Here is an 18,560-nt window from a genome sequence, read left to right on the forward strand (position 1 = left end):
TCATTTTGTTCCTCGGACGCATGTGTGGACGTAGATATAAGATTATTCACAGTTCTCAAGCGTATTCTGTTTAAATCTAGGTTTTCCACGATTCTCATGGAAAATCAAGCTCACGAACTAAGCTGCAGACAATCGGAGAACGTTCGATGGTCATTTATTGATAGTTCAGTCACTTGTTGAGACGTATAGTGCTGTAGTTTGATTACACTGCATGAATTTCTGAAGTCACCCAAGTTTTTGTCGGGTGTGCGCCGGATCCTTTTTTATTTTTTCATGGGTGTGTGCCGCGTCACCGATCGGGTGAGCGCCGCGTCAAGTACTTCAAAATAATATAGTTGGGTCTCTCTGTGTCTGTCGGTCTGTGTGTGGCAGTTTGATGCGAAAAACAGCTCTCCACAGAAATATGACTTAGCTGGATGTTTTTTGTCACTTTTATGCAAGATCAAGAGAACATAACACAGCAGTTGTGTGTTTTCCAGTAATTGTGGACAGACTCAACTCAAAACTCTCTCTCTCTCTCTCTCTCTCTCTCTCTCTCTCTCTCTCTCTCTCTCTCTCTCTCTCTTTGTTCATTCTATAAATCCCCAAAAGATAACATCTTTTTCTTTCTTGTTTCAGCATATCTGGTCATGGATTCCCCCCCCCCCCCCCCCCCCAAGCACACACGAAAGTTGCTCTTGGGATGCAAATAATAAAACACATAAAGACAAAACAAAACCTCTCCTGCCTTATGACAACCACACCAAACTACTGATGTGTCATGCGTCTTGTCTATTCCCGATACAGTGAAAGAAGCAGTAATAAATTCAAAGAAAGTGAAACTATTTGCAGTTGTGTTCAAAGAAAAAAGAAACGATCAAAATTAAAACAACTAGCGAATGTAAAACGATCGTATTGAAAACAAGCAGGATTTCTTTTAGCTATTTCAGCATTTACTCTTTTAAAACTTAAGTCCCCCTCCCCACCAACAAAGGAATAATGTTCTCAGATTAATACAGATTGTCTTCCTTGTTGACAAAGAAATAAAATAAACAAAAGAAATCACAGCAATCGCAATCTAACTGAAATCTTTGCAGTTAGTCTTCTTTGCATACATTCACTGTTTTTTTGTCATGGGACATCTCCCCTTCTCATGGCGCTTCTGTCCCTGGAGAAACTTGAACTTTCTGTGACACGTGGAGCACTCGAACTGGGGTTCCTTGTCATGTGAATGCATGTGCTGATGAAGCAGGTGTGTAGAATGAAATGTTTTGTCGCAGGTGCTACAGTTATGAGCTGCTCTCGGGGCATTAAGACACACATGTCTGGTGAGATTCCGTCTGTTTTGGAATGACTTGTTGCATTTTTCGCAAAGGTGAGGCTTGACACCGCTGTGAGCACTGATGTGACTGTGAAAGTCAGATCTATTCATAAACGTTTTGGCACAATGTTGGCAGGAGTACCTTGGCCCTTGCGCAAAATCATGTTTCATGCGTCTGTGTTCTTTAAGACTGGACATTCGTGAAAAGATTTTTCCACAATCTTGGCAAAGTTCCCGAACTCGGGTTTTCTTTGCTGGCGTTGACGTCATGGCTGGGAGGCCTATAGCCTCACTTAGATCTTGAAGTGGTTGCGTTTGAACAGTTTCTTCAGTACTTACATCCAAGAAGCTATCAAGGGTGACAGCGGACAATTCCATCTGTAATGAAATGGAACAGACTCATACACGGATCAGTTCATGTACTTCCTGAGTTCAGCTTGTATCAAAAAGTACGCAATACCACCATTAAACGATAAACTATGGCCAAGTAGAAACGAAAGTTGTTGACGCGGCGCACACCCATGGCAAAGCTAAAAGTGATCGGGCAGACACCCGGCGAGTGACGCGGCGTACACCCGTGAAATCTTTCGGTGACCAAATGAATTCACGAACTGTGATCAAAGTATACCAACTTGAATAATAAAAAGTGACGTGCGTATCACGAAATGGCCTTTAATTACTCTCCAGGTATCTGCAGCTTTGTCCGTGAGGTTATTTTTCCATACGAACTGAGGAATGCCTAAATTTACACTGAATATGCTTGAAAAGTGTACATAATCTTACTTCGAGGGCCACGCATATGTCGGAGGAACAAAATGAATCGATTCCAGGATACTATAGCACCTTATGCTAAAGTGAAGACAACAGCAATGTTATGATATGTTATTTGGAAGAAGTTAGAGGCGATTTTCTGGAGATACTCACTGCGAACAGCTGATGCATTTGACGTCATGCGGTGACGCGGCGTATTCCAGTGTCACCCGGCTTGGCAGCGTGATTATAAGGCCTGATTTTCGCAGGGTTTTGTAGATCTTAAAAGGAGGATTCCACTACCTATGACCCCATCGTCCCCCCCGCCCCCCCTTATGTGACCTGTATCGATCCATTTAGTAAATCAACCATAAAAATATTTCACATATTTATATTCAAACTGGCACAACCCCCAACCTCCTCCCCACCACCATCACTAGCCTGACATACTCAACATCCACCAAATTTTGAAAAAAGATTTTTTATTAAACAAAATTCATAATGATTACTAATTTTTTTGACCAAATTGAGTATTGGCTGGCTTAGACAAAAATGTAATATGAAAGACTCAGACACTATGACAATATGATATCATAACATGATGTCATCACCAATAGTCTATAGCCAAGACTGACCAAATCAAACAATGACATCATAGCTTAATGAGGTCATGACTTATATCCTTAATAGCTCAATGGACATTTTCAGTGGTGAAAATCGAGCAAACATTGTCATGCTGGGACTTTGATGAAAACAAGCCAAATTTGGGTCATGTCTGCTGATTTTCAACACCTACATTTGTGTGAAATTTGGAGGATCTTGCTCCCCAGAAAAACGAGGAAATATTAACGTAAGTTTTTACGAACATAACCCCGCTTTGACCCCAAAATGTGACGGGGGTAAACAAAACTAGGGTCATGTTGACAGATGATCAAACCCTTGAAGTGTTCAAAGATTCAAAGCTCTAGCTTCAAAAACACATGAAATAACGTCAATGTTAAGTTATTATGAATCGAACATGACCCTCTGTGACCCCAAAACTTGACGCGGGTCAACCAAACTTAGGTCAATTTGGGAGATTATCAAATCCCAAGAAGTGTGCAAGGTTTTAAAGCTCTAGCTTCAAAACCATCCGAGACAACCTCAACTTTAAGTTTTTATTAAACGAACATGACCCCGCAGTGACTCACCCCAACATTTGACAAGGGTGAACCAAACCGGGGTCACTTCGTGAATTCATCAAATCCTAAAAGAGCGCGACGTTTCATAGATCTAGCTTGAAAGACATCCGAGATAACCTCAACGTTAAGTTTTTTGTCCACGGGCGAATATAATTAATATACAGAATCTCAAAACTTCTTCAATGATACCTGCAATGAAGGGACAGCCTTGAGAACAACCAGCGGACATACATTACAGGGGGCCTTTCATGACAGGTAGCCTTTATTCTTCTTCTTCTTCTTCATGGGTTGAAACTCCTACGTTCAATCATGTTTTTGCACGAGTGGATTTGTACATGTATGGCCATTTTTTTACCCCGCCATTTAGGCAGCCATACGCCGCTTTCGGAGGAAGCATGTTCGTGTTTCTATAACCCACCGAACTCTGACATGGATTTCAGGATCTTTTCCGTGAGCACTTGGTCTTGTGCTTGCGTGTACACAATAAGGGGGATACGGCACTACGCAGCTAGATCTTTACATAAGTTGACTTGGGAAATCGGAAAAATTCCCACCCTTTACCCTCCAGGCGGCCGCGGCCGGGATTTGAACTCACGACCTTCCGATTAGGAGGTCGATGTCTTATCCACTACGCCACTGCGCCTGTCAGAGTCATTTCTCAACTGTGTTTATTAATACAAATTGAAACAAAAATCCATGACAAAATAAACAACTGACCTTACGCTAGGACAGCAGACCAGAGCAATGTACGTCCCCAGAAAAGTGAAACTGAAAATAAAACAAGTCGCGTGAAGGGATATAAAGACATTAACAGTGCCGTGTATTGGCAGAAGGCAGTAAGTCTAAATTTGGTAAAAATGAGATTTTCATATCATAATGCAGAGGGGAAAAAGGCGCATCGTGTGTCAAAATGTCTAAGATGTGCGATCAATATTCATGGACTTTTTGAAGAAGTAAGTCCACCAAAAAAATTTAATCGAAGGATAAAAATCGGCAAATGGAAGCAAGTCCAGGGACTTTTGGTTTTCAGGTTTGCACTGGACTTACTTCCTCGCAAGCCTCAAAACGAGTTTGCATGGTTTAGCGCTCTATGTCCATTAGCCAACTAAGCTTATTGTATCATTATTTCCCTGGCCTTTGTCGGGGAAAATCATACACCATAAACCAGTCATCGCCGAGACAACATTCAGATAGTCTCGGCTAACCATACCGAAGACCGAGACGGGTCACGCTCGCCTCCGCGAAGCATGCTTCCGTAGTACTTACTGAACCTTTTTTTGGTTTTTGTTTGTTTGCTTAACGCCCAGCCGACCACGAAGGGCCATATCAGGGCGGTGCTGATATAGGGCGGTGCTGCTTTGACATATAACGTGCGCCACACACAAGACAGAAGTCGCAGCACAGGCTTCATGTCTCACCCAGTCACATTATTCTGACACCGGACCAACCAGTCCTAGCACTAACCCCATAATGCCAGACGCCAGGCGGAGCAGCCACTAGATTGCAAATTTTAAAGTCTTAGGTATGACCCGGCCGGGGTTCGAACCCACGACCTCCCGATCACGGGGCGGACGCCTTACCACTAGGCCAACCGAGCCCTTACTGAACCTATTTTCTTTCATTCTGAGCATATTTTTAGAGTAAACATGACATATCTATATATTTTTGAATTCAGGAGAAGATGAGGAATACGATGCAATCCTTATTTAATCTGTTTCTGAAAATTCGTTTTTAATGACAACTTTAATGAGCAAACTCATTAATTAAGTTTTAAGCCTCCAATCTGAAATGCAATACCAAAGTCCGGGCTTCGTCGAAGATTACTTAACCAAAATTTCAACCAATTTGGTTGAAAAATGAGAGCGTGACAGTGCCGCCTCAACTTTCACGATAATCCGGATATGACGTTATCAAAGACATTTATAAAAATAAACAAGAAGGGCAAAGCCCATACGACTCACATGCTTTACACATTTTTCCTACCAAAATACATGTGACCTTAACCCAAGGTCAAGGTCATGCAACACAAAGCTGTTAATTCAAGACATAGGAAGTACAATGGTGCTTATTGGCTCTTTCTACCATGAGATATGGTCACTTTTAGTGGTTCACTACCTTATTTTGGTCACATTTCATAAGGGTCAAAGTGACCTTGACCTTGATCATATGTGACCAAATGTGTCTCATGATGAAAGCATAACATGTGCCCCACATAATTTTTAAGTTTGAAACAGTTATCTTCCATAGTTCAGGGTCAAGGTCACTTCAAAATATGTATACAATCCAACTTTGAAGAGCTCCTGTGACCTTGACCTTGAAGCAAGGTAAACCAAACTGGTATCAAAAGATGGGGCTTACTTTGCCCTATATATCATATATAGGTGAGGTATTCAATCTCAAAAACTTCAGAGAAAATGTGAAAAATGTGAAAAATAGCTGTTTTTTAGGCAACATTTATGGCCCCTGCGACCTTGACCTTGAAGCAAGGTCAAGATGCTATGTATGTTTTTTGGGGCCTTGTCATCATACACCATCTTGCCAAATTTGGTACTGATAGACTGAATAGTGTCCAAGAAATATCCAACGTTAAAGTTTTCCGGACGGACGTCCGGACGGACGGACGGACGACTCGGGTGAGTACATAGACTCACTTTTGCTTCGCATGTGAGTCAAAAAAGTCTGGGGATGCCATACTCAGTATTTCTCATGTCAAGTTTCATGAAGATCGGTCCAGTAGTTTTCTCTGAATCGCTCTACACACACACACACACACACACACACACACACACACACACACACACACACACACACACACACACCACGACCCTCATCTCGATTCCCCCCTCTACGTTAAAACATTTAGTCAAAACTTGACTAAATGTAAAAATGAACAATTTTGTCATTGACATGCTAAAAAAAACCTGAGATATACAAACCAGGTAACTGATTACAAATTACAAAAACACTGTTGGTATTGGTGTTTATTACACTCTCTGACTGCAATTTATGTTCCTTATATGGTCAAACGCGTCTTTTTTACATTTCCATATAAGGGAAAAGGTGGTATAAATAGAGGTTACGCAATGTTCTATTTATAACTCACGTTGGGAATCCCGAGAGACTTTCTTTGTTTAGTGGGGCACCTACGGGGTCAAGGCTTACAAAAAACGTATATCTACCAAAGCAGGGGCGGATCCAGGAGGGGGGGGGGGGGGGGGGGTTCCGGGGTTTCTGGAACACCCCCCCCCCCCCCTATCCTAATTTTTTTTTTTTTTGTGAGAGAAAAATTTTAAAAAAAACATTTGAAAAACAAGAAAATCTGATGGTTCAGATTGCACCAGATTGCTCCATTTTCCTTGATTTTTATCAAATTGTTCGGGGGGGCATGCCCCCCGGACCCCCCGAAGAGCCGGCCTTTGTCTTTTTAGATTTACTTTTTGGAAGGTGTTTTAGGAGAAGTTTCTTGGCCCAGATTGCACCAAATTGCTCCGTGTCAGTTCCTGGTTTTTATTAACATTTTCCGGAGAGTGGGGGGGGGGGGGGGGGGGGGGGCTTGCCCCCTAACCCCCCTAAGAGGTCGAACGCTTCGCACCCTCAACTCAATTTTCCCTTAAAGAAATTTGGAAACCCCCCCTTGAAAATGATGTGATCCGCCCCTGCAAAGTGTGGTGTTAGTTAGTGCACATATCACATTTGTGAGCAAAGATTCAGAGATGATACATGTACTTCGACATACACACCAACAGCAGGCTTACCAGAAAAACTGCTTGTCTTCGTTAACCTGGTTTTTTTTAACATTTTTTATGTACAGTCAAATGTAATTTTATTCAACACTCAGAGAAGAAAATCATCCGCAGCAAAGAAAGCGGAGGAAACGGATAAGAATGCTCAAAGGGAGAAAACTCGTGCTCTTTACAATTCACTTACTAGGCCATAGTGTAGAGCCACATGCCATCTGTTCTAACCCAGTGTTTGATTGGTTCTCTGCAACAGAAAACAGCACACACACAACATAAAACAAAAATATTTTCTCAGAGAAATCTTATTAGAAAATACACTTTCTGTGGGGAGGCCAAATCTTTTCTCTTGACATCTGCTAAGAAGCCACTGTGTTGCAGTGAATATTTTTTTCCAAGTATTTCAACCACAGAAATGCACTCCCGCAAACAACATTTGTCAGACATGCAGATTGTATATTTTAAACAGTGACTTTTCTTCTTCTTCGTTCATGGGCTAAAACTCCCACGTTCACTCATGATTTTTGGACGAGTGGGTTTTTACCTGTATGACCGATTTTACTCCGCCATTCAGGCAGCCATACGCCGCTTTTGGGGGGGGGGAGCATGCTGGCTATGTTCGTGTTTCTATAACCCACTGAACTCTGACATGGACTACATGATCTTGTTCAAGCGCACTTGGTCTTGTGCTGGTGTGAACACACGAAGGGAGATAATGTAGGCACTAGCAGGTCTGCACATAATAAGTTAACCTGGGAGATCGTAATAATCTTCACCCGTAACCCACAAGGTGCGGCCAGGATTCGAGCCCTTGACCTTCTGCATAGAAGGCCAATGTCTTATCCACTCGGTCACCGCGCCTGACCAAACACTGATTCAAATGCCACACTGCAAGCTTTCTTTATTTGGTGTTTAACGTCGTTTTCAACCACGAAGGTTATATCGCGACGGGGGAAGGGGGGAGATGGGATAGAGCCACTTGTCAATTGTTTCTTGTTCACAAAAGCACTAATCAAAAATTTGCTCCAGGGGCTTGCAACGTAGTACAATATATTACCTTACTGGGAGAATGCAAGTTTCCAGTACAAAGGACTTAACATTTCTTACATACTGCTTGACTAAAACCTTTACAAACATTGACTATATTCTATACAAGAAACACTTAACAAGGGTAAAAGGAGAAACAGAATCCGGTAGTCGCCTCTTACGACATGCTGGGGAGCATCGGGCAAATTCTTTCTCGTCCCAACCAATATGGGACTCCCCCCAACCCGCGGGGGGTGACTGCAAGCTGTCACAATGAAGAAATGAAACCAGCATGCCCTCTGTTGTTCTGTATCATTCTACATATACCACACTGGGTGTTTTGAAACCTGACATTAGCCAAAAGCAAGAGAAATACATTAAGCAAGAACCAGCCACTAGCTATAGGTCAAAGCAAGAACAAGCCACTAGCTATAGGTCAAAGCAAGAACAAGCCACTAGCTATAGGTCAAAGCAAGAACCAGCCACTAGCTATAGGTCAAAGCAAGAACAAGCCACTAGCTATAGGTCAAAGCAACCAGTGAAACTAATGCGTATACTATACTGTATTGACAAAGCAGTTTGCATTTTGATACGAACTACAGTCAAAACCATCAAGACTGGTGTAACTTGCATTGGTTAACAATTTATTCCGGTATTTTCACGTAAAAAACAGTGAAATGCCAGAATTGTCCATTTAATGCAATCGCTGATTTAAAAAAAAATACACACACAAAATGGGAAGAGATCGCCCTCCAAGGAAACAAGAAAAGCAAATTCTTTATACGACTCTCCTTTGCTATGTCCATTAAGGTTTTGTAGGTCTTGAAAGAAGGATTACAATACCTATGACCTCCCCCCCCCCCCCCCCCCCCCCCCTCACGTCCGACTGATTGAAACAAACTTGATCCTTTTGTGACATGTATCAATCCATGCAACCCTAAGAATATTTCACGTATTTCACATATTCAAACTAACCTATTTCCCACCACCATCACTAGCCTGACATTCTCAACATCCACCAAATTATTTTAGAAAATAAAACAAGAATCATAATAATTACTCAATTTCTTTCCAAAATTGAGTTTTGGCTAGCCGAGGCAAAATATGTATACTCAGACACTTTAATGACCTCATTTCTGACACGGTGACATCATAACATGGTGTAATAACCAAGAGTCCAGCCAAGACTGTGACCAATTCAAACAAATGACATCATATATCCTTGAAAGCTCAGTGGATATTTGCAGTGGTGAAAGTCTTTTCCAGCAAACATTTTCATGCTGGGACTCCAAACTTTGATGAAAACAAGCCACATTTTGGTCATGTCTGCTGATTACCAACACCTACAAATTCGTGAAATTTGGAGGCCTTTGCTCCCAAAATAAATGAGAAAACCTCAAAGGAAAGCTTTTTACAAACATGACCCCCAACTACGGTCATGTTGACCGATTATCAAACCCTTGAAGTGTTCAAAGTTTCAAAGCTCTAGCCTGAGATAACGTCAATGTTAAGTTATTATGAATCGAACATGACCCCCTGTGACCCCCAACAATTGACGAGGGTCAATCAAACTTACGTCAAGTCGGTAGATTATCAAACCCTAGAAGTGTGCATAGTATCAAAGCTCTAGCTTCAAAAACATCCGAGATAACCTCAAGGTTAAGTTTTTATGAAACGAACATGACCCTGCTGTGACCCCCAAATTTAGCGTGGGTCAACCAAACTCAAACTGGGGTCACTTTGTGAGATCATCAAACCCTAAAAGTGTGCAAAGCTTCAGAGGTCTAGCTATAAAAACTTCCAAGATAACCTCAACGTTAGGTTTTTTGTCCACGGCCGGACAACATCCATACAGACGAACACATAATAATTATGAATCCTAATACTGACCAATTACTCATTTTTTTTCATTTTCATTTTTTCATTTTCATTTTTTCATTTTCATTTTTTCATTTTCATTTTCAGATGAGTCAAAAAGCCGTATATCATGTACTTACACAAATATGAACATGGCGATGAATCCAAACGTCACTGAGAGCTGTGCTGTCAGAATCAGATACACCTGAAAATAAATTTTAAAAGATCATTTCATTGCCCACAGGAAATCTGTACTGACAGAAAAATACAGGTAAGCATGGCAGTCAAATAAAGCATTACAGCTGTTATGTTCAATATAATATACATAATCTCAAAGCTTCTACAATGATGCATGCAATGAAAGGACAACCTTGAGAGCAACCAGCGGCCATACATTACAGGTGGTCTTTCATGACAGGTAGCCTTTCTTCTTCTTCTTCTTCTTCTTCTTCTTCTTCTTCTTCTTCTTCATGAGCTGAAACTCACTCATGTTTTTCCACGAGTGGGTTTTTACGTGTATGACCGTTTTTACCCCGCCATTCAGGCAGCCATACGCCGCTTTCGGGGGGTAGGTAGCCCTTCATGACAGGTACAGTGGAACCCCTCGGTTAAGATCTCCAACAATCTGAGAAAATCAGGTCGCGGGTGGGTTCTTCTTCTTCTTCTTTTGCGTTCGTGGGCTGAAACTCCCACGTACACTCGTGTTTTTTGCACGAGTGGAATTTTACGTGTATGACCGTTTTTTACCCCGCCATTTAGGCAGCCATACGCCGTTTTCGGAGGAAGCATGCTGGGTATTTTCGTGTTTCTATAACCCACCGAACTCTGACATGGATTACAGGATCTTTTTCGTGCGCACTCGGTCTTGTGCTTGCGTGTACACACGGGGGTGTTCGGACACCGAGGAGAGTCTGCACACAAAGTTGACTCTGAGAAATAAATCTCTTGCCGAACGTGGGGACGAACTCACGCTGACAGCGGCCAACTGGATACAAATCCAGCGCGCTACCGACTGAGCTACATCCCCGCCCGCAGGTGGGTTCAACTGCAGGGTTCTTTCGTCCCATTCTGAGACACACCTTTCTGATGAAAGCTCTCCGGATGGCTTTGTCGGCGAAAGAAGCCCCCATGCCTGGTGCTCCAACAGCTCCTTCGTCAGGGCGATTAGTCTGACCCATGGGGCGAGGCATCACTGTATATATAGCAGGAGGTTGCGCTGGTGAAAAAACAAAATGGACACAATAAATATACATTGTACTACCGTGGAACCCACCTTTTAAGACCTTCAAAAATCTGAGAAAAGCAGGTCTTACAAAGGAGGGAGTCTTTAAATGGGGGTAAATTTACAGAGGTTTTGAACAGGAAGTCTAGGAAAACAGGGTCTTAAAAATGAGGAAGTCTTAAATTGGGGGGGGGGGGGTCCTCAAAAGGGGGGGGTGGGTCCATTGTATTTATGCAAATTACCTATTTCATAACTTTAGTGTCCCATCACTGGAAAACTCGGGTCGCTTCCTCCCAGTGGAAAGCTAGCAGCAACAGAGTCGCGCTACCCAGGTGTGTGCGTGTTTAGGTGTAATCAGCCACCTGCACTTATGGCAGAATGACCGAGGTCTTTTACGTGCCACTAGTACTGTGGCGACACGGGGGCGGAACATGGATACCGTCTCTGAGTCTGCACATACAGTTGACCCGTGTCCGTTCCGGCCCGGATTTAAACCCATGACCCTATGATCACAAGTCCAGTGCTGTAACAACTGACCTTATTTTAAGACAAGAAACACATCCAGGAAAATGAAAATCAAATCTTCACAAGAAAAGCGAATGCTCATGAATACGACTCAATAATAAGACCTCACCTGGCCCTCCCTTTCCATATTTGGCATAACCAGCTGGTTGGCTGAAACCACCTGGTTGACCATAACCACCTGGTTGGCCAAAACCACCTGGTTGACCATAACCACCTGGTTGACCATAACCACTCGGTTGACTGAATCCACCTGGTTGACCATAACCACCTGGTTGGCCAAAACCACCTGGTTGACCATAACCACCCGGTTGACTGAATCCACCCGGCTGACCCTGACCATAGTTTGGTTGTGGTGCACCCTGGTTGTAGCCAAAGGCAGGGGCCGGGGCTGAAAAGAACAACCAAAGATCAGGTGACCGTGGGAATAAAATTAGAACGAGGTCAACACTGAATATTGCATACAAAGGAACCCCTATTTTAAGACCTCCACTACTTTTGAAGGTCTTAATAAGGGGCCGGTTCCACTGTATGCATATTCCGGAAATAACTTTTGTCGGTTTGTATGGCCTGTGTGTTGCATAACCTGAATATGAGGCAAACTTGAGCCATAGCAGTAAATGATAGGGAATAGACGTTTTCCGGAAATAACTCTATCAGAATTGACAAGCGGAAGGGAGTTCACTCCACCGCAGAAAAAAACCAGCCTTAACAGGAAACACTGACATGGTCGAACGAGAAAACACATGGTCGACCTGTTAAAACAATGGTCGCAGCATTAATAACTGACTCCGATGTGTATGTTATGCAGTGTCCGCTCGATTTGACCCCATTTCCTTCAAAAATATACAAGGGGATCGCAGTTAATTAACGATCTGTTGCTGCAATGCTGGATCGGCTGTTTTAGCTACCACAGGCCATAAAACCAACAAGAGTTATTTTGTCCATGATAGAGGTGAAAAGATTAGGGCAAAAGAAGTAAATTTAAGTGGTTTTTTTTTGGTTTTGCTTTTTTCAACCCGTTATTTAGGCTGTTGATTTAAAAAATGTAAGAATTTGATTGATAAAAGAAAAAAGACCTATGAAGAAGGATGCTCCCAGCCGGAAAAAAGAAGAAAAAAGGGGGGAAAAGGCAAATAAGAAGGGTAGTAGCAACCTGCATGCAACTGAGGTTTAAAAAATAAAAAATAAAAAAAAATTAAAAAAAAAGAGTTATTTCCGAACACTGTCTATAGTAAATTCATCAGGTATATATATCAACTAATCAAACGAAATAACGATGACCAGTGCTGTTCCTACTAATAAAATATTCTGTATTCTGTAAAAATAAAAAAAAAGACGAAAACAAAAGACGAAAAAAAAAACCCAGTTATATGAATTATGAGATTTTACATTGTGCATTGTACGCCTCCCGTAAACCATCACAGATACTTTCAGGCTTTTACACACAGTACAAACACCCTTTCATTTGAACGCTCACCAAACGGGAACATCCTAGGTGCCCTACGTAAAGAGCGAGCAATTTTCAAAGAATTAATTTTGCGGATTGTCTGGTCAGACAATCGGACCGTGGTGCGTTTTGGCGCTAGACCTAACTTTTAAAATCTAAATAATAAATTGACAGCTTGTTACACAAACATTCTTAAATCATCAAAGAATTCTTTTTCATCAAGACAAGATCAGTACAATTCGAAGTTTTGAAAGTTTGAAAAAAGAAAAGCCCGGAAGCAGAGTCACGCAAGGTCGTGGTTCTCGTAGCAGACGACGGTTTATGCCTATCGCCAGTTCCTCTGAACAGTCAAAAGCCATCGCTAGAGTTCTTGTGAATCACAGCCGTTTGTTTCGTTCAGATTCAAAGGTACATAATAACGTGCTATTGCAGACAAGCTTACAGTGAGTCGCATTCAAATTACAAACTGACGACTACATTGTGAAACAAGAGGCGAAGCCTTCAAGGCTCACGTAAGAAATCGACAAACAGTAACACAAACTCAATCACTCCGTCACACATACACACACACAGTAAGCATAGGTGACACGGTGCAAGAGTGCGAGACACTAGATCTAGATATGTCTGTCTGTAGCCTACTTACGGGGACAAGACTGCCAGATGGCCAGATCGACACTGCGCTTTCGACAGCGCTTCCTCGCGCAGACACTGGAAACACGCTCAGCTGTGCAGATTAACCTGTAGGAAATCTCCTTTGGTATCTTCTTTATCTATTTTTCTGGAGCTACAAAACCGAACAATGTGAAATCGTCTTCTCCGAATCGGCGAACTGCAGCTCGGTGATAACTGTATCTATACCACAATCCTTCACGCGATCTGACCTAACCTTGACCCCTGACCTGGTCTACATACCACACACGACACAAACCAGTCACCTGTTTTTACCCCCACCCCCCCCCCCCCCCCCAAAACCCCCCACCACCCGTTTTCTTTGGATACACACTTTAACTACATACGTGCCGACGAAATGTTGATCATTGCTTCAATATTTTGAAGCTGTTGCTTGGATAATAACCAGGTAAAATTAGTATTTCGGTGTTCAGTCAAATGTTAAAGTTTCTACCACAGACATACATACATACATACATACGCACGCAAACACGCACAGACAGACAAAAGTTAGCATCGCATAGGCTACACTTACGTGAGCCAAAAAGGAAACTGGATCACACAGGTTCACGATGGCTCAGGGGTAAGATAAACAACGCAAAAATAAATTCTTTGAAAATTGCTCGCTCTTTACGGAGGGCACCTAGGATGTTCTCAAGTGGTGAGTGTTTATATGAAAGGGTGTTTGTACTGTGTGTAAAAGCCTGACAGTATCTGTGATGGTTTACGGGAGGCTTACTGTGCCTTTAATAGCAATATGATCTGTCTTCTCTGAATGTCAATCTCAGCAAAACACACACACACACACACACACACACACACACACACACACACACCTGATGGGTAGCCCTGCGCATTTCCATACCGAGGAGGGGGTTGGTAGGCCATCCTGGTTCTCTGTAAAAATAGAAGAAAACAAACATGCATTAGTCGTTTAGAATATAGTGGATTCCGCCCTTTTGATGCCCCGAATGGAAGACTTTTGATGCCCCAAATGGAAGACTGTTGATGCCCCGAATGGAACACTTTTGATGCCCCAAATGGAAGACTGTTGATGCCCCGAATGGAAGACTTTTGATGCCCCGAATGGAAGACTTTTGATGCCCCAAATGGAAGACTTTTGATGCCCCAAATGGAAGACTTTTGATGCCCCGAATAGAAGACTTTTGATGCCCCAATGGAAGACTTTTGATGCCCCAATGGAAGACTTTTGATGCCCCAAATGGAAGACTTTTGATGCCCCAAATGGAAGACTTTTGATGCCCCAAATGGAAGACTTTTGATGCCCCAAATGGAAGACTTTTGATGCCCCGAATAGAAGACTTTTGATGCCCCAATGGAAGACTTTTGATGCCCCAAATGGAAGACTGTTGATGCCCCAAATGGAAGACTTTTGATGCCCCAAATGGAAGACTGTTGATGCCCCGAATGGAAGACTTTTGATGCCCGAAATGGAAGACTTTTGATGCCCGAAATGGAAGACTTTTGATGCCCCAAATGGAAGACTTTTGATGCCCCGAATAGAAGACTTTTGATGCCCCAAATGGAAGACTTTTGATGCCCCAAATGGAAGACTTTTGATGCCCCAAATGGAAGACTTTTGATGCCCCAAAGGGAAGACTTTTGATGCCCCGAAGACTTTTGATGCCCCAAATGGAAGACTTTTGATGCCCCGAATGAAAGACTTTTGATGCCCCGAATGAAAGACTTTTGATGCCCCAAATGGAAGACTTTTGATGCCCCGAATGGAAGACTTTTGATGCCCCAAATAGAAGACTGTTGATGCCCCGAATGGAAGACTTTTGATGCCCCAAATGGAAGACTTTTGATGCCCCAAATGGAAGACTTTTGATGCCCCGAATGGAAGACTTTTGATGCCCCGAATGGAAGACTTTTGATGCCCCAAAGGGAAGACTTTCCCCTTCTACGATCATGTTTTTATCTCCAGATTGTCCGCTCACAACGGTATGTGGCATACTCCAGATACTTTCTTTCTTTCTTTCTTTATTTGGTGTTTAACGTCGTTTTCAACCACGAAGGTTATATCGCGACGAACTCCAGATACACGTAATTATATACTCCATGGAAGTGATGACTTACGTAATGAAAGAAGAGTTAACATTTTGAGTTTATTGTGCGATGATGACTCGATCCAGTCTGGATCATATATATATATACTCTGGATATTTTGCATAATGTCAGTTCATCAAGCTATAAATTTTAACAACTAGACTGTTAAGATTTTTTGATGCCTTTGACTTTCAGGGGGGAGGGTGGGGGACCAGCTGTACTGTACCCCCCCCCCCCCCTATTACTTATTAATTTGTTGATGTCACTCTGCTCGACAAACCAATTTTCCCAACTTGACATTTTATTTTGTTTTATTTACGAGAATTTATATCGCGCACATATCTCACCACACAAGGCGACTCAAGGCGCATGTTACCTATTAATGCCGTGTGAGATGGAATTTTTTTACACAATATATCACGCATTCACATCGACCAGCAAACCTCAAGCCTATTAGGGCGAGCATTCACCTTTCACGGCCTTTATTCCAAGTCACACGGGTATTTGATGGACATTTTTATCTATGCCTATACAATTTTGCCAGGAAAGACCCTTTTGTCAATCGTGGGATCTTTAACGTGCACACCAAATGTAGTGTACACGAAGGGACCTCGGTTTTTCGTCTCATCCGAAAGACTAGCACTTGAACCCACCACCTAGGTTAGAAAAGGGGGGAGAAAATTGCTAACGCCCTGAAGGGTCGAACTCGCAACCTCTCGCTTCCGAGCGCAAGTGCGTTACCACTCGGCCACCCAGTCTGCCACCCAGTCTGCCACCCAGTCCATCAGGAGAATGATACTGCTGATACAGTGGAACCCCTCTTTTAAGACCTTCACAAATCTAAGAAAATCATGTCTTAAAAAAGAGGGAGTCTTAAAATGGAGGTATAAGGCACACACACAAAAAATAGTCTGTTTACGGTATCCCGACCGACCCTATTTTTTCGCGCGACCCTAGACTTTTTTTTGGCATTTGGAAAAGGTCTTTGTTTTTTGGCAAAATAACTTAAAAATATTGTGTGTTTTTTTTAAATAAAAAAAATCCCGACCTACCGACCCTATTTTTTTTTTGTGTGTGTGGCCTATGTTACCATAAACAGACTTTTTTTTTTTTTTTGGCCTAAACTTACAGAGGTTATGAACAGAAAGTCTGAAAAACAGGGTCTTAAAAGGGAGGGAGTCTTAAATCGGGGGGTCTTAAAAGGGGGGTTCCACTGCTGTAATGAATAAATGAGCGTGACAGTAATGGAATTTCATTTGTTGGGATTTATGCAGTTATACAATGTCACTGTCACAATGTGAATGTCATCTGGTTCCCCCCTACAGAAGTTGCATGCTATGTGACAACAGCGGTGACATGTAGTCTTTCCATGAGTAGTGGTCCAGTGAACGATACCTTCCGCCTGTGGTTAGACTTAGAGCCTGAAAGTAAGACACTAGCTACTTACACAGTCAAATTACAATGCGAACGGATTCTTCCTATTTTCAAGAACAAAGTTTAACAATGTGCACCATTTAAAGGTACAGGATTTTCGGGAAAACCACCAACACACTGCCATGGACATAAATTGGTCAAATTCTGGAGCAGTGTTACATACCTCCTGTTTTCGATGCTAACACAAACTCAAAGCAACAAATTCAATGGAATAACACTTAACAAGATTAATCTACCTAATTGTTCTTCAAGTCTAAAAGAAACTCACCTGAAGCCTACAACAGACAGAAGACAGTTATTTCGCAACAACTACCTAAAATAACGCAGATCCCGTTCGGCTTCCTTTTCTCTCGCTCATTCTGTCTCTCTCTCTATTTACCTACGGAACATTCTTTCGACGCAGACGTCATTCTCTTTCTACGTCACTCATTTTGTCATAATCATTCATTCGCTTGCAGCTTCAATGGCGATAGAGGCCCTTCCCCGGCCTCCCCTGCGACCACCCCCCCCCCCCCTTCACACACACTGCTCCCCCAACCCCCCACCTTCTGTTTGTTAGTTTGAGGCAAATATAATTCAATGTGAACTCTAGCTAAAACAATCAGCATGGAAACCAATTGCGAGCTTTCTGTCTATCGCCCCTTCACCACCCCCCCCCCCCCTCCTCCTCCTCCTGTTCAAGTGAATACAGTAACAAAGTCCCTTCCGTTCTGCCCCCTGCCCTGATGTCACTGACCCCATCCACTGTCAACGGTACAGGCAATGTTTTGATAATCATCACTTGGTGTTTTGATGGCTGTTGAAAAGAAAAGTCGTGACACCCATACTAAGTGACTTAGTAAGTCACATGGGCTCGCAGAAATAACAAGAAATTAAATGCATAGGTCCTTCAGTTGTCTATCATTTCACGAACTGCTTCTTTGTTATGGGGGCGAGGACGCCCCCATTCTATACGGATAGTTTCGAGGTTGACCATGGGCAGCGCCATTTTGTTGTGAAATACGTCATCAGTTTGTGTACACAGGAAGTTGTGACATCCGTCACCCTATGGGAGGGGTGACGTCAAAATTGTTCATCTGTAGAAAGTTGTGAAATCCGTCACCCTATGGGAGGGGTGACGTCAAAATTGGTCATCACAGAGTTTGTGTAACACAGGAAGTTGTGAAATACGTCACCCCTCCCATGATATGTCGCATTGTGCAGGGTCAACTGCAACAAACTCAAACCGAGCCATTCATACCTAGCTGTATTTGAGTGACTTATATACCCGACATTTTTATTTCTTATTTTTAGCACAGGTGTAGGAAAAATCATGAACCAAAATGTTATTTATTTTCTAATT

The 18,560-nt window shown here is 42.5% G+C and overlaps 1 protein-coding gene across 1 annotated transcript in view; it reads right to left on the minus strand.

Annotated features, from left to right (window-relative positions):
• LOC138947547 (protein lifeguard 3-like) overlaps window positions 1-17,607 on the minus strand; it is a 35,209-nt gene extending 17,602 nt beyond the window's left edge. The window contains exons 1-7 of the mRNA XM_070319039.1: window positions 17,487-17,607; window positions 14,551-14,611; window positions 11,708-11,986; window positions 10,931-11,067; window positions 9,992-10,056; window positions 7,159-7,215; window positions 3,949-3,999 (exon numbers count right to left, since the gene is read on the minus strand). Coding sequence (XP_070175140.1) covers window positions 3,949-3,999; window positions 7,159-7,215; window positions 9,992-10,056; window positions 10,931-11,067; window positions 11,708-11,986; window positions 14,551-14,602 — 641 coding nt within the window. The 5' untranslated portion in view covers window positions 14,603-14,611; window positions 17,487-17,607. The remainder of the gene's footprint in view (window positions 1-3,948; window positions 4,000-7,158; window positions 7,216-9,991; window positions 10,057-10,930; window positions 11,068-11,707; window positions 11,987-14,550; window positions 14,612-17,486) is intronic.
• Between the last annotated feature and the right edge of the window lie 953 nt (window positions 17,608-18,560).

Source organism: Littorina saxatilis, linkage group LG14, assembly GCF_037325665.1.
Source record: "Littorina saxatilis isolate snail1 linkage group LG14, US_GU_Lsax_2.0, whole genome shotgun sequence".
Lineage (NCBI taxonomy): Eukaryota > Metazoa > Mollusca > Gastropoda > Littorinimorpha > Littorinidae > Littorina > Littorina saxatilis.